This window comes from Mustelus asterias, chromosome 6 (genome assembly GCF_964213995.1).
Source record: "Mustelus asterias chromosome 6, sMusAst1.hap1.1, whole genome shotgun sequence".
In the NCBI taxonomy this organism is placed as follows: domain Eukaryota; kingdom Metazoa; phylum Chordata; class Chondrichthyes; order Carcharhiniformes; family Triakidae; genus Mustelus; species Mustelus asterias.
This window is the reverse complement of record NC_135806.1, coordinates 6392664-6417852: the sequence shown is the minus strand read 5'-3', so window position 1 is coordinate 6417852 and position 25189 is coordinate 6392664. Positions and strand designations below refer to the sequence as shown.

The following is a 25189-nucleotide window of genomic DNA, read 5'->3' as shown; positions in this document are numbered from 1 at the left end:
GTCCAAAGGTATACGGGTTAGGTTGATTGGCCCGCTAAATTAACCCTAGGTTATTGGCAGGGTAAATATGTGGCGTTATGGGAATAGGATCTGGGTGAGATTGTGGTCGGTGCAGACTCGATGGGCCAAATGGCCTCCTACACTGTAGGGATTCTGAGTGGAGTGAACAGTAATTCCTTTCCTGTAAAGGTAAAGTTGTCAGAGTCCCGGATGACCATAGGCTGTGACTGGTGGTGATTCAACCTGAGGGTCACCACACCTCAGGCGAGGGGCAAGGTTGAGAAGCCGGGGCCTTCACGAATAACCTCAGCCGGTGCGGGAATTGAAGCCGCGCTGTTGGCATTGCTCTGCATCACTAACCAGCTGTCCAACCAACTGAGCTAAACCAACCCTGTAGCAAGTCAACACTCGCCCAGCTTCGTGGACGAGGCGACTCATTCTTTTTTTTAATAAAGTAACACAAACATGTTGGCTGCCCAAGTAAAATATTCACCAAATATTTAACTTGGCTTTCTCTCTTCCTCCTCATTCAGCTCCCCATGGCATGCTGCAAAATCTGGAAATACTGTGGCGTTTGTGTCCTGTACAATACTGTATTTGTTTATTGGTGCCACGTTTTCTTTTAATAGTTTTTCAGTGTCATATTTACTCATTTAAAATGAAAAACAAGTGTCTGCAGAATGGATTAGGATCAAAATATAGTTTCAGCTTTTCATTTGATGGCCCAGTTTACAATTATTTTCTCACTCTTGGTACTTTGCACATTTTTTTGTGAGTAGCGCGATAATAGGGTACGTTGCAAACTCTGGCAAACATGGCTCAGATTTTGGCCTTATTAAAAATGCCGAAACTATCAGTGCTTGCTGTTGTTATGGGGCAAATCGAGCAACAATTTCTGGAGCCTGCATATGCACATTTAAACTAGGAACTCTCCGAGTTCCCAGTTCCTTCACAGTTTGCACTGTTACAGAAACTGGTTAATCGATTTGGCATTAACCTCCATGCATCAGTGTGATGTTACTCGCCCATTTATTGCCACTTGTTGAACATGCCAGTGCCAGCAAAAGTTAGGACAGGTGCATTCAAGGTTAAGTCCATTCTTAGCATCTCTGGTAAGTCATAATTGAACCTCTTTGGTCTGGAAGGTTTGATTTTCTAAGCTGTATTCCTTCAGAAGCTACTTAATATTGCAATTTTACTTTTTTAAGATGTATTTTTTTTAACTTACCTTTTCTAGTCCTTTCTCTTCATCCCATCTGACTTTCTCAGTCTTTGCTTTCTTTCTGTACTTGCTTTAAATCTAATTTATGCTTCTTGGCTTAGTGTCTCTGTCCCAGTGAGTCTGCCTGCTCACACCCACCACAGATGCGCTGGATCAGAAGTCAATTACAGTAAATCATTGCTTATAAAAACATTATGGGCTGTTGTCAGTGAGGTGAACAGCGAGTGCTATTCCTTTGCCACTGACTTCAAAGTTCAGACCAATAATGCGTAACGCTTGTAACAACTCACCCCATAAACAAGAATAATTTAGCATTATCATTAATTTTGTGTTCCTTCGACTTTAGAAGATTAAGGGACAATCTAATTGAGCTTTGTAAAGTGATAAAACAATTTGATTGGACAGGCAGAAAGAAACTGTCTCCTTTACTAAGGTGGTTCCAGAACACGGGCATAATCCTAAAATTATTAGAGCGGAGTAGTCAAGGTTAGGAAGAGCTGCTTCACACAAAGGCGAGTGGAAATCTGGAACGCTCTTCTATCAACAAGCTGTTTGAGGCTGGGGGTCAATTGAACATTTCAAAACCGAGATGGATGGAGTTTTTTGGGCGGATCAGGGTGTTGAGGGTTATGCAACCAAGTTGGGAAGACGAGGTTAAGATACGGATTAACAGTGAGTGGCGAAACAGGCCTGAAGGGACTGAATGGCTTACTCTTATTGTTTAAAAACACAGCTGTGTATTGCATATCCTGCTTTAACATGTGTCCTTTTGAGAAGCACCAGTTTTATAGCTGATGTCTGACACATTTTATGAAGTATTGTTTACGGGCTGGTTTTCTAAATTTATTACACGCTGGCCATTTTGATCATTGTTCTGTTAGGCTAAAGATCAAAACGAGTGCAAATTCCTGTTGACACTAAAACAACATTGCAAATCCACGGTAACCCAACTTGTGTCCTCTCCCCAGTCCAGCTTGATGTTGTAGTTTAGTATCCTGTTTCAGCTCCTTTGATCTTAGAAATGGTAACTGAGGAAGAAATATTTCTTTTGCTTGGCTCCCTTGTTTGTGGTGTTAGAATCATAGAATCACTACAGCGCAGAAGAGGCTATTCGGCCCATCGAGTCTGGACCGACTCCCTGACAGAGCATCTTATCCAGGCCCTCTTTCCCTGCCTTATCCCCATAACCCTGCACATCTTCCACGGCTAACCCACCTCACCTACATGTCTTAGGACACGAAGGGGCAATTTACCATGGCCAATCCACCTAACTTGCATAACTTTGGACTGTGGGAGGAAACCAGAGCATCCGGAGGAAACTCGTGCAGATGTGGGGAGGACCTGCAAACTCCACACAGTCACCCAAGGCCGGAATTGAACCCGGATCCCTGGCTCTGTGAGGTAGTGGTGCTCGCCACCGTGCCACGTGTGGGTGAGAAAGATTCAATAATTGCTAAAACAGTGTAAGACACGTATAGAGAATCCAGTTCTTGTATGAAAGAAGAGCTTTCTTAACGTTGCCACCAAAGTTCACAAAGGTGATATTAGAGTTTTTAATGTTTATTGCCCAACTTTGTGTAATTTGTATCCAGTTTGTTATCAATATTTTTCTGGACTTAAGTACTGGATAAAAGCGAATTACTGCGGACGCTGGAATCTGAAACAAAAAGAGAAAATGCTTTTTCTCTCTCGGTTTTTTCTGGACATTCTGGGGCTATTCAAGTATTTGAATTCATACTCCTATAAACAGCACTGTGACTGGCTAGGTGGGGTTGCTGCATGGGGGCTGCTCTCGTATTTCTTAACACTCCTTTGGATCATTGTCTATGCTGAAGGCGCTATGTAAATTCAGGGTGTTTTTAGTCAGAAAAGGATAGGTGCTGAGCTTTTTATTTTTTTCTGCTTTCTGCAGATGTTTGATTTTTGCAGTTAGTGGTTATTTTTGCATGCACCAAATTCTCAGTACTGAACATTTCAGATGGGACACACTGCCTGGAAATGGTCTCGAGGAGCAGCCAAGCAAAATACTCAATGCTCAAAATCTGAAAAGCAGAAAGTGCTGGAAGTCCTCAACAGGTTGGGCAACATCTGTGGAGAGAGAAGCATCGTTTACATCGCCACATTTGATCTGTTTTTTCTCCCCACAGGTGCTGCCCTGACCTAAGTGTTTCCAGCATTTTGTGTGTCTGGGAACAGCTGCCGTCAGGGAGCATTGAAAAGCAGCCAGCTGTTTGACCACTGCATGTACACGACATCTGGGGTCAGGAGAATAAAGTTGTGTCCCTTTAAGAGGACAAGAAATTCTACACCCTTTGACTTTACCGCTGTTTGTATAGACAAATATTTGTCGCAGCAGTTTGTTGTTTTTAACATTCAACAAGGATGAGAGCACAGAAGGTGGGGAAAAACTCACTTGTTGGCAGTATATAGCATTCCAGGTCAAGTTGTGCATGGATCAGATGCAGGATTAACTTCCTAGAGCCTGCACACAACTCCCTTGACCTTAATTCCATTAAGCACTTGTGTGAATTGTTTTGCAATGGCTCACTCTTTGAGAGTGAGATACTAAGAACTGCATTCACCCCACAGTGGTGTGGAATCATAGAACAATGGAGCATGGAAGGAAGCCATTTGGCCGATTAGGCCATGCTGGCTCTTTGAAAGAGGTATCCAACTTGTCCCACTCCCTCCTTTTCCTATAGCTCTATTTTTTTTCAAGTATTCATCCAATTTTCTTTTGACATTTGGAGCTGGAGCTGAATCTGTTTCCATTTCCCAGTCCAACAACTCGCTGCATAAATTTTTTCCTTTGTTCCCCCTCTGGTACTTTTGCCTTAAGCAAAGTTATCTTCAGCCACAGTATAAATGTAATTTTTAACAAGTGGGGCGAAAAACATATTTTAATACATCCACTCAAGCAGAGCATTTGTTTAAACCTTTGTGGCAATTAATTGTCTTATTTGCTGGAATTTCCCAAGGGAAGCAGTATAATACAGCTCAGGGAAACTCAGGGTAGAGGAGGCTGTGGAAGCTTTCATTGCATCAGTGACACTTCAGTGAGCACAGCATCTATGGCCTGTTTGGAATAGAACCCTTTTTAAGGACAAGAGAAAGCTAATCTTTGTTTAAAATTGTACAGATAAAATTTGCTACGTAACTTCACTGCTGCAACATTTACCATGGAACGCCTCTCAACCCATTGGGTCCACTAAAGCAGCACTAAAGTGTTGGTTCTCACGCTAGCAGTAGTGCAAATGCAGCTTAACTCGGGATTTGTCCAAGGATAATGAGGCTGTGTAGCATTATGTGGAGATGCCGGCGTTGGACTTGGGTAGGCAGGGCAGGAACGTACAGGGTAAATGGTAGGACTCTGAAGAGTGCAGTTGAACAGCGGGATCTGGGAATACAGGTACAGAATTCCCTAAAAGTGACGTCACAGGTGGATAGGGTCGTAAAGAGTGCCTTTGGTACATTGGCCTTTATAAATCGGAGTATCGAGTATAAAAGTTGCAGTGTTATGGTAAGGTTATATAAGGCATTGGTGAGGCCGAATTTGGAGTATTGTGTACAGTTTTGGTCACCTAGTTACAGGAAGGATGTAAATAAGGTTGAAAGAGTGCAGAGAAGGTTCACAAGGATGTTGCCGGGACTTGAGAAGCTGAGTTACAGAGAGAGATTGAATAGGTTGGGACTTTATTCCCTGGAGCGTAGAAGATTGAGGGGAGATTTGATAGAGGTGTATAAGATTTTGATGGGTATAGATAGAGTGAATGCAAGCAGGCTTTTTCCGCTGAGGCTAGGGGAGGAAAAAAACCAGAGGGCATGGGTTAAGGGTGAAAGGAGAAAAGTTTAAAGGGAATATTAGGGAGGGGCTTCTTCACGCAGAGTGTGTTGGGAGTGTGGAATGAGCTGCCGGATAAAGTGGTAAATGCTTTTAACATTTAAGAAAAACTTGGACGGGTTCACGGATGAGAGGAGTGTGGAGGGATATGGTCCAAGTGCAGGTCAGTGGGACTACGCAAAAAATGGTTCGGCACAGACAAGAAGGGCCAAAAGGCCTGTTTCTGAGCTGTAATTTTCTATGGTTCTAGGCACAGTAAGAAGTCTCACATCACTAGGTTAAAGTCCAACAGGTTTATTTGGAATCTCAAGCTTTCAGAGTCACTTAATGAAGGAGCAGCGCTCTGAAAGCTCATGATTCCAAATAAACCTGTTGGACTTTAACCTGTTGTTGAGACTTCTTACTGTGTGTAGCATTATATAGTTGTGTTCCAAAATGGTGTTGCACAAGTTTCCTGTTGGCGGAAGTGGAGAGTTGTGCAACATAGGACGGGGTTGAAAGATACTGATCAATGTGAACAAATATCTTGTTGGGTGGGTGGGTGTTGTCCGTTAAAGTTCTCTTGGCATTGTTTGGATAAGGTGATGCAACAAACATGAGAAATAGAGAGCCACACACTCACGGTGGCACAGTGGTTAGCATTGCTGCCTCACAGCGCCAAGGACCCAGGTTCGATTCCAGCCTTGGATGACTGTCTGCAGAGTTTGCACGTTCTCCCCGTGTCTGCATGGGTTTCCTCCAGGTGCTCCGGTTTCCTCCCACAACCCGAACGCCGTGCTGGTTAGGGTGCATTGGCCGTGCTAAATTCTCCCTCAGTGTACCCGAACAGGCGCTGGAGTGTGGCGACTAGGGGATTTTCACAGTAACTTCATTGCAGTATTAATGCAAGCCTAATTGTGACTAATAAATAAACTTTAAAAACAGATTATATTCCCCGTCTCTTCTGAATTCCTGATTTAGCCAGCTAACACTGCTGCTTTCTTTGATTTCATGCTTTCCCTTTTCTATTCCATGAGATCGATGAAACTATTTTTACTAGAAGTTTGATTCAATTCAAAATGCCACGCTGTCTGCAGTTAATTAATCAAAGGCAGGGCTGTTTTCTGATCAAGATTCAGAGTTGGGTGGGTAACATCTTCTAGTAACCCGAGTCAAAACCCTTTTGTGTACCTCTGTTGCGTTTATCTATGCAGAGGCCGGCTCCATCACTCAAGGTCATGGCTTCCAGCACCTAGAAACCTTTAGTCTGACAGGGGATTGATTTCTGATCATGTCTCCTCCATCAGCTGCATTTACTGACATACAAGTTTCTCGGTTTGTGTTTATTGACTTTTACTTCTCTTCCTATATAAACTTGATCTCCTCGCACTCCAGTGCGTCTGTTCATCTCCAAAGATCCGTAGCAGAAGAAGTGATTAAACACCGCGCATCTTTAAATAATTGTACTCATTCGATGGACTGCAGGGCCTATTCTGCGCTGTATGTCTTTATGACTAATCATTGGCTCACTCCACTGCCTTGGTTGGTGTGGGTAATAATTGATTTTTATGGAAGTGAGGATTAAGCTGGTGGAGTTTAACATGGAGCAATCTCCTGCTGACCTCCCCTGCCCTACAATTCACACAGTGAAGAGAAAAGGGAGCGTGTATGAAGCGCATGTCATCCTGACAAATGTCTACCCTGCTGTAGCTGGTCAGTTATCGGCACCTAAGCTGACAGAGATCGTCTTTCTGCTTCATCAAAATGCCCTGCCCTTTTAAACTTCTCAAATGCTGTTTCAATAATGAAATAGCAGCAATTTCTGTCAAATTTAGTCTCTCAAAACGTTAGGTTGGGTCACTAATTCATGTTGCATTGCTTGTATTAATTGGGCTACAAATCAGTGAAAAGCCCACACATATTGTGGATGGAGCGAACATTATAGTTTCAGGGCAGTAGGTTGTGTGATCAATTGAGCCTTTTATCATTTTGACAGTGATTCCTGTTATTGTGGGAGTGCTGAGCACTCTGAGCCAACTCTGCCTGTCTACCTCTCTTTCGCTGTACACGCGGAAAGGTACTGCCCAGTTTTCACTAATCCACACAGCCCAACAGTGGCGAAGGCCCTCACAGTAATCTGTAAGATTCCTTGAAATGTGGCAAGAATGTTGATTATGCGAAAATACCTTTGACTGCATTCTAGTGTCTATTTGTGATCCTCTGGCTGCTGAATTTCTGTGTTTGACTTTGATAAATGAGGCGGCTTTGGGTGTAATTTGGAAGCTTGAGGTCGAAATCTCAGCCTCATTCAAGATCTGTTAAGCTAATGTTGGATCAAAATGCAGTTCTCAGCACCACATCACAGGAAGGATATATTTATCCTGAAGTGGGTGCTATACCAAATCCATACCCAAACTCCAAGAGCTAAAACTCAAGGCGAGATTCCATAAACTAGGGATGTTTTCCCTGGAATTTAGATGGTTACGGTCTGATTTGATTAAAATTTACAAGATATTAAGAGGAAAGGATAGGGTCGAGAGAGAAAAATGTTTCCGCTTTGATTAGGGAGTGGTCTAAAAATTAGATCTTTCAGGGTTGAAATTAGGAAACACTTGCACATGTAAAGGGTATTAGGAGTTTTTGATTTGATTTATTGTCACATGTATTGGTATACAGTAATAAGTATTGTTCTTGCACACTATACAGACAAAGCATACTGTTCATAGAGAAGGAAAGGAGAGTGCGGAATGTAGTGTTACAATCATAGCTAGGGTGTAGAGAAAGATCAACTTAATGCAAGGTAGGTCCATTCAAAAGTCTGACAGCAGCAGGGAAGAAGCTGTTCTTGAGTCGGTTGGTGTGTGACCTCAGACTTTTGTATCTTTTTCCCGATGGAAGAAGGTGGATGAGAGAATGTCCGGGGCGCGTGGGGTACTTAATTATTTGTTTGGGACACGCCTACAAATGGCAATTTATGCTAAATCAACTGTTAATTTTATATCTGAGATTTGACCTGATGTATGAAGGGATATGGGACAAAGGCAGGAGTTAGGTTGAGATTCAGTCATGATCTCATTGAATGAATTATGGCGCAGGCTTGATGTGTTAAATGGGCTCTTTCTATTCCTATCTGCCTTTAAGGTCTGTGAGTGCAAAACACACAGACTATTTCTTATAAATTGCAGAACGTTTTGTAAAGTTGATTTCAGTCAAGCAGTAAATGAATGTCTTCCCACGTCACAGTAGATAGTTGCAACTGGGATGATGTGACACCCCCAAGCCCTGTGCATTGTCTCCTTTGTTCTCTGCACTCTGTGCTGCCCTCTGCCGTTTCTCACCCTGTAAGCTGTATAATATCTGCTCCAAAGCTCTGCAGCACTGAGTTCCTTACAGAAATCTGCTTTCAGCTGTTTCCAATATATAAGATGGAGAAATTATGGTTTGTGTCAAAATGCAGGTAGATGGATTGTCCTTGGGTTAAGGAAAGAATGGAAACTTTATTAACTGTGGGATTCTGGGATACCCTCAGGATGTGAAAGGTGCTATGCAAATGCAAATTTGTCCTTTTACCATGGAGAGGTAGGTTAGATGAATTGGATGTCTTCTCTTCTCACCTGAAACCGTTATTCCATCAAAACTCACTTTGACTCTGGATTTGAACGAACCCAAAAATACATTTAAGACCACGGATCCCTATGAAGCTTTATACGGCTGTGTGAAGCTGTGCAGAGTCTGCATGTTTTCCCCGTGTCAGCATGGGTTTCCTCCGGGTGCTCCGGTTTCCTCCCACAGTCCGAAAGACATGCTGGTTAGGTGCATTGGCCGTGCTAAATTCTCCCTCAGTGTAGCCCAGACAGGTGCTGGAGTGTGGCGACTAGGGGATTTTCACAGTAACTTCATTCCAGTAACTTGTGACACTAATAAATAAAATAAAACTTTGACCAGTCCTTGGGCACTTACAGCACCACAGGTGTCACCTTAAACACTGACTTGCCATTTCCATCGCTTAAGACCAGAAAAATCTTTAGGGCGAATGTCAAGGCCTTGAAATCAGAAGATATTTACTAGGTTGGCCTAGGGCATGAAGGCTTTTAGTGATGTGGAGAAGCTGGAAATGTTTTCCTGAGAACAGAGGAGAGTTGAGAGAGGTGTTCATATTCATGAAGGGTCTTGTTGAGTAAGTAGGAAGAAACTGATTCCACCGGCATGAGGATGAGTAAACGGGGAGGTAGATTAAAGTAATTGCCAGAAGAACCAGAACTAGCGTGAGATATTTTCCGATACAGCGAGTTGCTGTGGTCAGGAATACGCTGTCTAAAAGGGCAGTGGAAGCAGATTCAGTAACTTCCAAAATGGAATTGTACAAACACTTGCAATGAATAAAAAACTGCAGGGGAAAGAGCAGGGAGGATGGGTTTAATTGGAAAGCTCTGTGAAAGAGCTGGTACAGGTATGATGGGCCACATGACCTCATGCGGTAAGACACTGCCTGTATTTAATTTATTAACACTGATAGCTTTACACGTGTATGTTTGTTAAATGAGAACATTTGCCAAAAAGTGCTGCCTCACATAGCCAGGGACTCGGGTTCAATTCTGGCCTCGGGTGACTGGAGTTTGTACATTCTCCCTGTGTCAGCGTGGGTTTCCTCCGGGTGCTCCGGTTTCCTCCCACAGCCCAAAGATGTGCAGACTAGATGGATTGGCCGTGCTAAATTGCCCCTTAGTGTCAGGGGGATTAACAGTTTGATATTATACCTTGGAATAAACTAGTTTATTGTGACATGCCAAGATTTTCTTACATGAAGAGTGAAATAAGGGGTTGGATTTTAAGGGGGTGATGGAGGTGCCAGGCGACCAAGCGGACAATTCATGGCTACTTAAATGTCTCATTCCATCCTGTCCCCACCACTGTTTCCTTCATGGAAGGGAGAAGCCCACACCAAGCAGGTAGCCCGACAGCTTAGTCGGGGGCGGCTGCGGAGTGCAGCACCCCGTAAAATCCAGGACAAGTTTCATTCTGAGATTCCCACGGCCAATTTGAAGAGCTCTTCCCTGAAAGATATACATTATCTCCAGATAAAGTTTTACTCGCAATCCATCAGTCGTGTTGTCACCACCACCCCTCACTCCTCCCAAAATACAGGGACACGCACATACTCGAGGAAACAGCGGAAAAATCACATTTCCTACTTCAATGATGCGACGTACATGATGGCCTTGAAATGTTCAGCCAGTGTTTAATCTCCTATTTCCTTTATCGGGGCCACTGAGTTCAGCTTTCAAGCACACGCTATTGTATGAAGGAGATGGCCATGAAGAATAGATTAACCTGTATATTTTTGGAATTAACTGATATCTTGTAGTTTTGCTCCAGTGTAAACACTGTCCAGTTATATTTGGGCTACGTTCTTCTGCACAATTCTGACTAATTACATGTTTAAATTGCACTTGGGTAGATATATATTTGACTGGCCACAAGACCGCAGTGCAATCCCACTGTGCGCGTTATTGAGCAATAGCTGTTGGAATCTTAATTCCAATTCCATTTTTAACTCCATAAGAGAATCAAATTAATATTTCATTAATTGATTTATAGGTGAAACTGTTTAGAGTCCACACTGGTTTATTAAGACTAACTGTATTGAATACAAGAGTTGGGACGTCTTGTCGAAGTTGTACAAGACATTGGTAAGGCCACACTTGGAATACTGTGTGCAATTCTGGTCACCCTATTATAGAAAGGATATTATTAAACTAGAAAGGGAGCAGAAAAGATTTACTAGGATGCTACCGGGACTTAATGGTTTGAGTTATGAGAGGCTGGATAGACTGAGACTTTTTTCTCTGGAGCATGGGAGGTTTAGGGGTGATCTTATAGAGGTCTATAAAATAATGAGGGGCACAGATCAGCTAGATAGTCAATATCTTTTCCCAAAGATAGGAGAGTCTAAAACTAGAGGGCATAGGTTTAAGGGGAGAGATACAAGTGTCCGGGGGGGCAAGTTTTTCACACAGAGGGTGGTGAGTGTCTGGAACAAGCTGCCAGAGGTGGTAGTAGAGGTGGGTACAATTTTGTCTTTTAAAAAACATTTAGATAGTTACATGGGTAAGATGGGCACAGAGGGATATGGGCCAAATGCAGATAATTGGGATTAGCTTAGGGGTTTAAAAAAAAGGGCGCATGGACAAGTTGGGCCGAAGGGCCTGTTTCCATGCTGTAAACCTCTCTGACTCTGTGACTCTAACTGTTTTAATATCCAGGTTCACTGTTTTGAGTATCATTATGTTTTATTAAACTCTTTAAATATTTGAGAATGTACTTCAGTGGAAACCATTGACTTTGTTTTCAGTGTTATGGCCAAGTTGGGAATTACGGAACTCACTTTTTGTGTCTTGAGCTGGTGTTCCTATACTGTCACTTTAAGAAAGTTTTATTTTTCGTCAGCGATGCGGATTATATGCAAGTTACCATGCTTTTTAAAAGACCAAAGGTGATAAATTCAAGGGGAAGCTAGATGGACAGATGAGGAAGAAAAGGGTATTATGCTGATAGGGTGGGAAGAAGAGGGATGGGAGAAGACTCGTGTGGAGCATAAACGCCGGCATGGATCAGCGGCCCAATGGCCTGTTTCTGTGCCATATCTACTATGTAACAACACTGGGGTTGCTAACTGACTGGTGGAAGCTGATCTCGTTTTTAAAAGTAGTTAGACAGATACTTGTGAAGAGCTTCAGGGTTACAGATAAACACAGGGATGTATGACTAAGCACAGCTTCTCTTTCCAAGAACCAGTATAGACATGGTGGGCTGAATGGCCACTTCTGGCTCTAAGCTTGTATGATTGACTTATGGCCTCATATTGATACTGAGTAGCTGTCTGCCTTGGGAAAGAGGTTGGGTTGCTCCTGTGGGACATAATAAATGAACCTAATACCTGAGCTCGGTAATACTCCGGGCTGCTATTGATAAGCTTGCCTGCCTCACTAATGGAACTTGTTGCTGTTTGATCAACTACTTCTCACACTGCTCCGCGTGACGCTAATGGGTGGGGTGATCTAGCAGGACAAGTAGTGCTTTGTGCCGGTAAGCTGCAAGGTTTTAGCTGGTTTAAGTTTGAGAATTACTCATGCATTCACTTGGGGTCCCTACAGCTCAGCTGCTGCCAATAAATTTCTGGGCTTCAATAAATGGGGCGCCTCTCTGTGGGGGAGGCCGCAATCCATATCTGGAATTACTTACATAAATTTTGAAGTACTTGTGTTTGGAAGAACTTCAACATGGTGATTAGTTTGTGCTTTATCTGATACCCTGCAGATTACATTTTCTTTTCAATTATGCTGTAAAAATAGGCCAACTCTGCTAATTTATTTTTGGAACCGTTGCTGTAAGCCTTTGTTTAAAGAAAGGAGAACTTTAACAAAAGTGCTTCTTATTGGTTGAAGATTTTGGTTATTTAAGATCTCGCCATGATGAAATTAATCTTCCAACATGCTACACGGTCCAGCTCCTCAGAGAACTGAATTTGAATCCAGGCCACACTGATGAATGGCATTCTGCTCTACTTCAGGGATTCAGAGTCAACAAGGTTTGGCTGCAGCTGCCGGAACGATCTATTGTAATGCAAAGAGCTTTAACTTGCATCTGAGCTCCTGCTGCACTTAGAAGTGAGATGCGAAAAGTGGGACAACATTTCAGTTGTCGCAATGGCAATCTCCTATTGCTGATTCCTCTTTTACAGCCCAGCCACCACCATTTGTTTATAAGTCCTTTATTACCTTCCCCGCTGCCTTGTTGTATTATGTTCTAATTCTATGGAGTTAAACCCTGAAAATAAGTGATAAAAAGCATATATATAAAGTTGGTATTGCATGTCACAAAAACAGGAAATGCTGGAAAATCTCAGCAGGTCTGACAGTATCTGTGGAGAGAGAATAGAGCCAATGTTTCGACTTTGCATGACCCTTTGTCAGAGCTGCATGGAACTTCCTCAGCTCTATTCTCTCTCCACAGACGCTGTCAGACCTGCTGAGATTTTCCATTTTCTGTTTTTATTTCAGATTCCAGCATTCATAGCATTTTGCTTTTATATTAGCTTTATGTGTGTGTTCATTTAAAAGTATTTATAGTTACTAAATCCTCAATGTAGCTGCAGTTTGTTTCAAGATGGCACCGGTGCGTGGCGACTTCTCGCAAACTGTGCCCAGCATATCTTATTCTATCTTTTGCTCTTGTTCTATGCTTTTAAAACTTCATTCTAACTCTTTTCATTAAGCTGATCTTTCTCTACACCCTAGCTATGACTGTAACACTACATTCTGCACCCTCTCCTTTCCTTCTCTATGAACGGTATGCTTTGTCTGTATAGCGCGCAAGAAACAATACTTTTTACTGTATCCCAACACATGTGACAAATCAAATCGAAGAAATCCATGTTAAGTTCCAAGTTTATTTATTAGTGTCACAAGTAGGCTTACATTAACACTGCAATGAAGTTGCTTTGAAAATCCCCTAGTCACCACACTCCGGCGCCTGTTCAGGTACACTGAGGAAGAATTAGCATGGCCCATGCACCTAACTAGCACGTCTTTCAGACTGTGGGAGGAAACCGGAGCATCCGGAGGAAACACGGCCACTCGATGAATGTGCAAACTCTGCACAGACAGTGACCCAAACTGGGAATTGAAGACGGGTCCCTGGCGCTGTGAGGCAACAGTGCTAACCCACTGTGCCACCGTGCAGCCCCTTGGTTATAGTTTGATATATTTATTTATGGATCTATTAGGGCAGTGAAAGTAGTGATGAGAAAATGATTGAAATCTATAATTGTTTTAAACTGCACCCCGAAACAAAAATGCTGTTTAAAGCAGCTTTGTTTTCCATTCAACAGGTATGGGATTCGTCCAGAGAATGTGATCCTGTATGGTCAGAGTATCGGAACAGTGCCTACAGTGGACCTGGCTGCTCGATATGAATGTGCTGCGGTTGTCCTTCATTCTCCCTTAATGTCTGGTATGCGTGTAGCTTTTCCAGACACAAAGAAGACCTACTGCTTTGATGCATTCCCCAAGTAAGTGATTTTACTTCCAATGCTCGCAGAGTCATTGCTGGTTAGGTGAGTGTTAGCAAGATTAAGTTTGAATTTTGCAGTATAGGCTCTTCCTAAAAGTTTGTGGATTTTTGCTGCAATTGTCCAGTTCAAATGATGCAACGCAAGCCACATTTATTAAATCTTCTCCAGCTCCAGTGTAATGAGATGGTACGTCCTTTAGAAGGGACCCCTAACAGCGCAGCACTCCATCACTACTGCATTGGAGTATCAGCCTAGATTTCTTTTGTGCTCAAGGCCCTGGAGTAGCACTTGAACCCACAACCTTCTGACTTCAAGAGCGTTACCCACTGAGCCACAGCTGACACTAGCAAAATGTATTGCAGATTGATGGGGGCACTTACCAGTGTAACAGTCAGTTTACAGACAGCCTTAAAACCCTGCAACTCCAGAACAATCTATCTTCCTCCTTGGAGTGTTATCCATTCTACTAAGCATCACTGCTTTGCTGTGTCTTGCCTCCCCAGCATTTTCCTTTAGGGGGTTTATTGCTAAAAGCCATTCTACCAAATTTAAACTGCTTCAGGTTGTCTTTTTTTCCTGCCTCCTTGTGCACAGTATACATATGTTGTGGAGGAAGTCCAGGTGCATGTACACACACGTGTTATATTGTTTTCATATATAAATACCGTAATAACTGACACAGATTTTTAAAAAGTATACTTTTGGTATATTGTTCTAACCCTCATCGAGATCAGTAACTTTCAGAAAGAAATTCTGGTTCATAGTTGAACAGATGGCAAAACAAGATTTCACATTTTAAGATGTTTATTGTAACAAACAGACTAAAACACCCTTGACTAAGCACTATTTTTCTAGGCAATATATACGTCAACCACAGAATAGAAGTTTTAACACGGGCAAAAAAAGCATCAGGTGTATGTTACACTTAAAGTTGGCATTCAATTCTCCCAGAATTAGTCCAAAATGATTTGGCTCCTGAGGCTTTACTTATCTTTTCCTTTCCCAGCCTGGAACCTTTTAAGTCCAGTATTGGGGTGCAAATTTTCCCGGAAACTTTTCCCTCTATCTAAGACTAGGCAAATCTTTTAGCCTCGTTTTAACCCTCAATGAATGGGAGTGTGAATTTCCACTCGCGTTCTGACATAGTGAACTAAAGAGACTGCTTTCTCTCTCTCTGAATTCAAAATTCAGTTTGAGGGCGAGAAACTGGAGTCCCACACTTGTATTTTGGAATTAAACAAAGGTAATTACAAAGGCATGAGGACAGATTTGGCCCTAATGGGTAGGAAGGCTGAAAGGTGTGGCAGTTGTTTAAGGAGATATTCAATTCCTCCCAACTAAAATATATTTCCAGAGAGGAAGAAAGATTGTAAGAGTGGGAACATTTACAGGGATATTTTAGGAATCTTTCCCCTTTCAAAGCCCATTTCCTTGGCAGCATGAGTCATGTAGGCCTTGTATCCAGGTAGAGTTGCTGATTAGCTATCCTTGAGAGCCCAGCTGTCTTTCATCTTGGAACTTAATTGAAATATACATGATCTTGAGGGATCTTGATAGGGTGAATATGAAAAAGCTTTCCCTTTTCAGAGAATCTAGAACTAGTGGGGGTCACTGTTTAAAAGTAAGGGGTTACCCATTTAAAACTGAGATGAGGTGAAATTTCTTTCCCTGAGGGTCGCGAGTCTTTGAACATAGAAACATAGAAAAAATACAGCACAAGCAGGCCCTTTTGGCCCACAAATTGCGCCGGTCATGTCCCTACCTACCTAGGCTTATATATAGGCTTACCTATAACCCTCCATCCTATTAAGTCCCATGTACTCATCAAGAAGCCTCTTAAAAGACCCTATTGAGTTTGCCTCCACCACCACTGATGGCAGCCGATTCCACTCACCCACCACCCTCTGAGTGAAAAACTTACCCCTGACATCTCCTCTGTACCTACTCCCCAGCACCTTAAACCTGTGTCCTCTCGTAGCAGCCATTTCAGCCCTGGGAAAAAGCCTCCGCGAATCCACCCGAGCTATACCTCTCAACATCTTGTACACCTCTATCAGGTCACCTCTCATCCTTCGTCTCTCCAAGGAGAAAAGATCGAGCTCCCTCAGCCTATCCTCATAAGGCATGCCAACCAATCCAGGCAACATCCTTGTAAATCTTCTCTGCACCCTTTCAATCATTTCCACATCCCTCCTGTAATGAGGCGACCAGAACTGAGCACAGTACTCCAAGTGGGGTCTGATGAGGGTCTTATAAAACTGCATCATTATCTCCCGACTCCTAAACTCAATCCCTCGATTGATGAAGGCCAGCACACCATACCGCTTCTTAACCACCTCCTCTACCTGCGAGGCCGATTTAAGAGTCCTATGAACCCAGACCCCAAGGTCCTTCTGATCCTCTACACTGCTAAGAGTCTTACCCTTGATATTATACTCCTTCATCCCATTTGACCTTCCAGAATGGACCACTACACATTTATCTGGGTTGAAGTCCATCTGCCACTTCTTCGCCCAGTCTTGCATCCTATCTATGTCACGCTGCAGCTTCTGACATCCCTCCAACCTATCCACAACACCATCAACCTTCGTGTCGTCGGCAAACTTACCAACCCATCCCTCCACTTCCTCATCCAGGTAATTTATGAAAATGACAAACAACAAGGATCCCAGAACAGATCCCTGGGGCACTCCACTGGTGACTGACCTCCATTCAGAAAAAGACCCGTCTACAACCACGCTCTGCCTTCTGCAGGCAAGCCAGTTCTGAATCCACAAGGCAACAGCCCCTTGGATCCCATGCCCTCTCACTTTCTCAAGAAGTCTTGCATGGGGGACCTTATCGAACGCCTTGCTGAAGTCCATGTAAACCACATCTACCGCTTTTCCTTCGTCAATGTGTTTAGTCATATTTTCAAAGAACTCCACCAGTCTCATAAGGCACGATTTGCCTTTGACAAAGCCGTGCTGACTACTTTTGAGCATACTAAACTTCTCTAAATGGAACACACTTCATGAAAAAGTGGTGGAAGCAGAGTCTTTGATTATTTTTAAGGCAGAGGTGGATAGGTTCTTGGTAAACAAGGGGATGAGAGGTTATCGGGTTGGTGAAGCACAGATTTGAGGTGACTATCAGCCTTAATTGTATTAAATGGCGCAGCAGGCTCAATGAGCCAAATGGCCCACTCGTCCATGTTTGTATATATGGATAACGTGGAGTATAACTGTTTACAAATCCGCACTCTTAATATTCTTCTGGGACTTTTGAGACTCAGACTATCTATTGTTAGCTCACAGGCTGCTGCCATTGTCTCCAAGCATAAACACCTCCACCTTCCCAATGATAAGATCTGGGCCCTATTGAATCTCTGGCAAGCAACATCAGGCAGGCTTCAGAACAGGTCACATCATCATCTTCATTTTACCTTTAAAAAAGACAGTCCCAAAAACATATCAACTTCATAATTGTCACAATATTGACTTCAGATTCTTAAATTTGATTTATTTCAATTGGTGTGTATTGAATTTCATCCTTTAGAGAATCATACTGATTTAAAAAATATGTATATACTGCTATGCTAATAGAGCCATGATCCTGTACTCACATTGCAGCAACTAAATGCACGGGGCGGCACAGTGGTCAGCACTGCTGCCTCACAGCTCCAGGGACCCGGGTTTGATTCCGGCCTCGGGTCCACTGTCTGTGTGCACTTTACACATTTTCCCTGTGTCTGCGTGGGTTTCCTCCGGGTGTTCTGGTTTCCTCCCACAGTCCAAAGATGTGCGGCTTAGGTTGATTGGCCGTGCTAAATTGCCCCTTTGTGTCGGGGGAGGGGGCTAGCAGTCAGGTTATGGGAATGGGGCCTGGGTGGGATTGGTGCTGCAGGCTCGATGGCCCAAATGACCACCTCCTGCACTGGAGCGATTCTATGAAGTGGTCAATATTAGAGTGAATTCCAAGGTTATTCTGATTGGCTTTCTATTGTGCTTTCAATGGTAGTCCCCAGGAATAGCTAGTCAGTGGGGACAGAGGCGGAAACATCAGTGGTGCTAAATGTAATTTTTTGCGAGCTTTACCGGCTTTTCTAGTAAAGTGAATGGATTGCCCCTCCACCGCCAACTATTCATCAACCTGTGAATTTTAATTTGTCTTGACAGCATCGACAAGATTTCAAAAATAGCCTCTCCAGTGTTGGTCATCCACGGAACTGAAGATGAAGTCATCGACTTCTCGCATGGGCTGGCCTTGTACGAGCAGTGTCAGAGGCCAGTGGAGCCACTGTGGGTAGAGGGAGCGGGCCACAATGACGTGGAGCTTTACGGACAGTACCTCGAAAGACTGAAGCAGTTTGTTTCTCAAGAACTGACAAATTCTTAAATGAAATTTTAATATGCAGGAGCTTTTTTTTTGTTTTTTAAATTTGTGAGTTTTTCATTTCTCATTGTCAAAGCGTATATGCAAGTGTAGTCTAACTGAGAGAGAAAAAAGCCTTACAGGGCTTTGTTTGCAAAATCAAGTACTGCCCTTAGGATTATAGAGGTTTGTAAACATAAAGTAGTGATAATTGATGCCAGTATTTACAGTAAGGCTGGAGCATGTAGTCAGTTTGTCAAATTGGTTTAGGGGCACCCCAAGAAAATACATTTTCCCCCCCCCATTCTCCTGTTCAGAAATGTCAGATTAACAATGTACTGTATGAAATGTTTCTTTAGTAATCATGCACTTGATTAATTGCTTTGTGTGTATTGCCAAATGGATTAGCGTATCAATACGGAAGAGAAATTGGATTGAACCAGGCCTTCTGGAAAGCGTCTTAGTAAATCAACTTTAATTTCCACACTAAAATAATATGGCGGATGCTGAAACTATAGGAGAAAAGGCTGGAGATTCACTCAGCAGGTCAGGCAGCATCTGTGGAGAAAGAAACAGAGTTAACCTTTCAGGTTGGTGACCTCTCGCTGCAATTCGTTTCCACCTTTGGTGTAAAATACTCAATCGAGGTGTGGTTTAAATTTTCACCCATTGTGATATAAAATCCTTACTGGGGTCGCAGTCATTTAGTTTTTGGAAAGTAATTAAAATATTTTAAATCTAACAAGGTGTGTTAATAACATCTACACAACTGACTTGTGCTCAAAGCCTTTTCGGGGAACTGAACTGATATTAATGTGCGAAGAACATGGCGCAGGCTATGTTTTTTCAATTCAGTAATGGGACTTGAATTTCCAACCGTGACAATTGTACAGATGTGTAATGTAAATCTAATGTGATACAAGTCTAAGACCATGTAGCTGCTGAATTATTCAAAGCTCCAATTATGTGCTTGGCAGGGGAGCGTGAGTGGGAAGTACTCTGGGGAGGGTGGAGGTGGCGTTGTAGGTGGACATAGGGGCAGCATCTTCACTTCAAGAAAGAACAAGAAGCGTTCACCCATTACACAAGCCTCATGCCACTGAGCAGATGTGCTGCAGTCAAATATTACACGTGGCTGTTCGGGGAAAGCTGACATTGAAATAGCGTTTAACATTTTCCAACTGCGTTTCATTTTTCAGCGCGTAGGGATTCATTTTCAAGTGCCGAATTTACTGAAATGCTAAACCGAAAGATGATATATACAATTTCTTTTTGCACAATTTTGACAAGTGTGACTGCTCAGGTTTTGATTTTGTTTTGCTGATCGTGTGAATAAACTCTGGTTTCAGATTACACATCATGTACTATATGTAAATACAAGGGAAATGATAGTTAAAACATAGTTAATGTCCATGTCTTAAAATACTTTTTTTTCATTTTCTTTAGAAGGTCTCTCGATGAAGTAGTTTCCCTCCGTCCTCTCATTAGGGCTGGCTGGAGGGGGATGCCATTTCGTGTAGAATTGGACACTAACCCAGTTAGACTGGGGTAGGATCAGTAAGTAGTCTCACAACACCAGGTTAAAGTCCAACAGGTTTATTTGGTAGCACGAGCTTTCGGGGCGCTGCTCCTTCCATCAGGTGAGTGCCCATGGGCACTCCCACCTACCAAATAAACCTGTTGGACTTTAACCTGGTGTTGTGAGGCTGCTTACTATGCCTAACCCAGTTAGGTAGAGGATGGTTTTAACAGAAAAAAAAAATAGCCAACACACTGTAATACTGCATTCTTTTCAGTTATATTCCCTGGTGTCCCCTCTCCCCTTAGTGTTGCGTACGTTCAGCTTTCTAACAATTACAGGGCAGTGTGTGGCGTGAATGCATTTAAAGGGTTAATGCAGAGGATTGGATTATTTGAGGGAGGAGTCGGGGGGTGGGGTTTAAACACTATGGTACTCAAAAGTAGCCTTACAGAATTGACTTTTTTTTAAATAATGTGAACATGTAAATGCTTGTAATTCTTGTATTTGAATTCTCATCCTGATGTATGATCTAATTTCTGTATATCATGACAGTGCTATTTAGCAGTCAGTTGTATCTTGCCTGTGGAATAACTGTACAAGTCCAATTTATACATTGTGTCAAATAAGGAGGGGCAAGCCGGCATTGCCCGTGTTGATGCAATATGCTTTGTTCTGGTAGTGCTATATTCAGAGCTCAGTTCTTCAGGAGCCAATTGTTATACTTTGCTGGAGTACCCATTTTTACAGACTGATTATGAAAAAGAGTATCTTCCGGATAAGTCTTGCAAACTGTAATTGGCATCCATCTGTATTCCTTAACCCACCCTGAATCCACTCATTGCTGGAAAATATCTATAGTATTCATTCTTTGAACCGCCCCTGCTGTGTGTAGTACTCGGCATGATGCAGGTAGCATGGAATTAGCACATTATCCTGCAGTTTCACGGTGCATCTTGTTACCGTTTTCACTTGTGGATCTTCTGAGCTAAAATCCAACATGGTGACCCAGCTGTGATCGTTCAGTCTCGTGCGTTTCCAGCATTCTGGAAGGAAAAAACTCACGTTTGCAAACCCACTGGCCACACAAACCCAGGACCACCCCACTGCCCAAGTGGCAGCAGAGTTCTCTTGCGAGTGTTCGTGGGCCCCTAGCGCTGTTGATCAACTACCTCAGTAGTTTTGTCAGATCGGAAAAAGATCTCACTTGTGCTCATCTCATAGAGGTTGGGAAGTCCCGAACCCAAACGCCCCACACTTGCACATTAATTGTAACACATGTTCTGTCTTTCCAAGTGACTGGGTCTATCTTTTTGTTGCACAGACATCACAAGAAGTTGTCCATTTTTTTTTTCTAAATGTGTGGGATTAGATACACAATCAGCTTATATTTTGGGGCTTCCTGAATTCGATGGATTGTAAACTCAGTTCCATAGATCAAAATCGGTCGATAGTCCCGACACATCGTCGGTATGAAACCACTTCATTTTGTCATTTCCAACACTTCTGAAAGAGCATCGTAACGGCTCGTAACTCCTTCCAGCTCTTACCACCCAGAAATCCGGTGAGTTAACGGGATGATGTGAAATGGGTGGGTTACTTAGCTGGGCAGGTAACGTGAAAGGTTAGTAGCAATTGCACATTTACCAGCCTAAACAGATAGGTGCCATATATTAAACCACTTAAAAATTGTGTGAAATCTGTGTTTTATGTAACCATTGTTTAAATGTGAGTTAAACAGAGTGGCCTGTGGCAAATGAAATTCTCTAGTCCTTTTTACCGTACTGACTACTGAGCAAATCAAAATTACCTGTACCTCTTTGTTTTGCTTTTTTCTGTTTTACCTGATGCAGGCAGATTGGTACTTTTATTATTATAGATGAATTAAACTTTGATTTAAAACACACGAGTGTTGCTGTGTATCTTTGCCCGGCGGTCTTAACATCCATTTAGATTACTATCAAGTGTGGAGGCTGAGGGAAGAGAAATAGAGACTAATTGCAACGTCTTGCAACAACATGGAGGGAGGTGATGGCCGAGTGCTATTATCGCTGGATTATTAATCCAGAAACTCAGCTAATGTTCTGGGGACCTGGGTTCGAATCCCGCCACAGCAGATGGTGGAATTTGAATTTTTTTTAAAATCCAGAATTAAGAATCTACTGATGACCATGAAACCATTGCCGATTGTCGGAAAAACCCATCTGATTCACGAATGTCCTTTAGAGAAGGAAATCTGCCGTCCTTACCTGGTCTGGCTTACACGTGACTCCAGATCCACAGCAACGTGGTTGACTCTCAACTGCCCTTTGAAATGGCCTAGCGGGACACTCAGTAAGGGCAAGTAGGGATGGGCAATAAATGCTGGCCGTATCCCACAAATAAATTTTTAAAATCTTGCTGAAATACGTTCAAAATTCTGTTAATTGTGTGTAAATTATATTAGTCACAAGTAGGTTTACATTAACACTGCAATGAAGTTACTGTGAAAATCCCCTATTGCCACACTTTGGTGCCTGTTTGGGTACACTGATGGAGAATTTAGCATGGCCAATGCACCTAACCAGCAGGACTGGGAGGAAACCAGAGCCCCCGGAGGAAACCCACACAGACACGGGGAGAACGTGCAAACTCCACACAGACAATGAGCCGAGGCTGGAATTGAACCCAGGTCCCTGGCGTTGTGTGGCAGCAGTGCTAACCACTGCCATCATGCCGCCCAGTACACAAGTAGTATATTTGGTCTGGAAACCCATACTAGGGAGAAAAAATTCCTCATTTGTGTGCGCCTGCATTGGAAACTCTTGAGGAAAGTGTAGGTTGTGATAAAGTTATCCAGTACAGATTATATTTCAAAAGAAGCTCCCATCTGCCACACACATGCCAGGACTCTGAAGAAGATTACTTTATTGCCACACTGCTCAGTCACAACCAGCCACAATGCTTTGGAGAAACAGGCAGACTTTTACAACCTGCTGTGTCCCCTCGCTTTTTCTCAGCAGCCACGCTGTGTATGATTGTTAACATGAGCAGTGGTGAGCTCCCCACACCAAACCCCAATGCATAACACTTACCCCATGCACACGGGCACAAAGCAAGGATGCGTTATCCTGAGTGCAGGACAGAAACAATTCCCAGTGCCTCAAATGATGCTGAGGGAGGCAACAAATGGATAATTGAAGTGTAATTCTTTTTTTAAAAAATCATGCTTTGAGGCATGACATGAAGTTTACAATCATATTCTCATAAATAGAACCTTGTTAAAAGTGGTAACATTATATAAACATGTGCTGTCCTGTAATTACATCCAACATCTGGCTATGATTATTTTCCACACAATCTCTGCCACAGGCGTTGATTATAAATACGATTCTGTACTGCAACTGATGGCATTCCATAGAACTTACAGCACAGAAACATCCTTTCAACCCAACCAGTCCATGACGATTTTTGTACCACATCAATCTTATCCATATCAGTATGACCTCCTTGTCCCTTTGATTTCAGAAATTGGTCAGGTTGTGTGTGTGTGTTTTTAATTGTCTTAAAACTGTTTTTGAAAGGGAAGATTTTGGAGCTTTGACAATAGAAAGTGCTGCTTTAAAGCATCGAGAGTGGTGGGAGAAGGAGGGTGTGTAGTTTCAATTAAACATCTTGAGCAGCTTGTAACTTGATTCTTTCATGAGATGCGGGTGGCAAGGCCAACATTTGTTCCCCATCCCTAATTACTCCTTGAGAAGGTGGTGAGCCGCCGCCTTGAAACACTAATCCATGTGGTATAGGTACACGCACAGTGCTGTTAGGGAGAGAGTTCCAGAATTTTGACAGTGGAAGGAACAGAGATATATTTCCAAGTCATGATGGTGTGTGACTTGGAAGGGAACATGCAGGTGGTGGTGTTCCCATGCGCCTGCTGTCCTTGTCCTAGGTGGGAGAGAGCACAGGTTTGGAAGGTGTTGTCGGAGCCTTGTCACCATAGTTTATTTATTAGTGTCACAAGTTAGGCTTACATTAACACTGCAATAAAGTTACCGTGAAAATCCCCTAGTCGCCACACTCTGGCGCCTGTTTGGGTACACTGAGGGAAAATTTAGCATAGCCAGTTCACCACCCAACCAGCACGTTTTTTGGACTGTAGGAGGAAACCAGGGTACTCAGAGGAAACCCATGCAGACACGGGGAGAACATGCAGACTCCGCACAGACGGTGACCCAAGCCAGGAATCCGACCCAGACCCCTGGCACTGTGAGGCAGCGGTGCTAACCATTGTGCCATAGTATTTATGTGGTTCCATTTCTGGACAAAGATAACTCACAGGATGTTGACAGGAGACGATTAGATTCTCTCTCATTGGAAATAGCCATTGCCTGGCACTTGTGTGGCAAGAATGTTACTTGCCACAGCATCAGCCCAAGACTGAATATTGACCATGTCTTGCTGCTTTTGGCAGGGACTACTTCAACATCTTGAGGAGTCACAAATGGTGCTGAACATGGTGCAATCATCAGTGAACATCCCCACTTTTGACCTTATGATGGAAGGGAGGTCATTGATATAACAGCTGAAGATATTTGGGCCTAGGACACTACCCTGAAGAACTCCTGCAGCAATGAATTGGAACAGATGGTTAACCTCCAACAACCACAATCATTCTTTGTGCTAGGTATGAACATAGCCAGAGGAGAGTTTTCCCCCTGATTCCCATTGCCTTTGTTAAGATGCCTTAATATCACACACACTGTCAAATGCTGCCTTGATGCCAAAGGTAGTCACAGTCATCTCCCCTGTGGAACTCTGCTCTTTTGCCTATGTTCAGACCAAGTCTGTAATGAAATCTGAAAACAGGTGGTACTAGCAGAACCCAAACTGAGCATCGATGAGCAGGTTATTGGTGATTAAGTGCTGCTTGGTAGCACTGTTGACAACACCTTCCATTATTTTTCTGATGATTGAGAGTTGACTGATGATGGGTTATTTGGCCAGGTCAGACTTGTCCTGCTTTTGGTGGGTAGGACATACTTGGGCAATTTTCCACATTGTTGGGTAGGTGTAGTGTTGTATCTGTAATGGAACAGCTTGGCTAGTGACGTGGCCAGCTCTGCAGCACAAGTCTTTAAGATAGAGGCTCATCTCTCTAAGCTATGTTGCATCCAGTGCCATCGGCTGTTTCTTGATATCATGCTAAGTGAATGGAAATGTCTG

General features: G+C 43.0%; 1 protein-coding gene across 1 annotated transcript in view; it reads left to right on the top strand.

Moving 5' to 3' along the window:
• LOC144494718 (alpha/beta hydrolase domain-containing protein 17B) overlaps nucleotides 1-21891 on the top strand; it is a 69035-nt gene extending 47144 nt beyond the window's left edge. Inside the window, exons 2-3 of the mRNA XM_078213938.1 lie at nucleotides 13933-14112; nucleotides 18273-21891. Coding sequence (XP_078070064.1) covers nucleotides 13933-14112; nucleotides 18273-18492 — 400 coding nt within the window. The 3' untranslated portion in view covers nucleotides 18493-21891. The remainder of the gene's footprint in view (nucleotides 1-13932; nucleotides 14113-18272) is intronic.
• Nucleotides 21892-25189: the final 3298 nt, after the last annotated feature.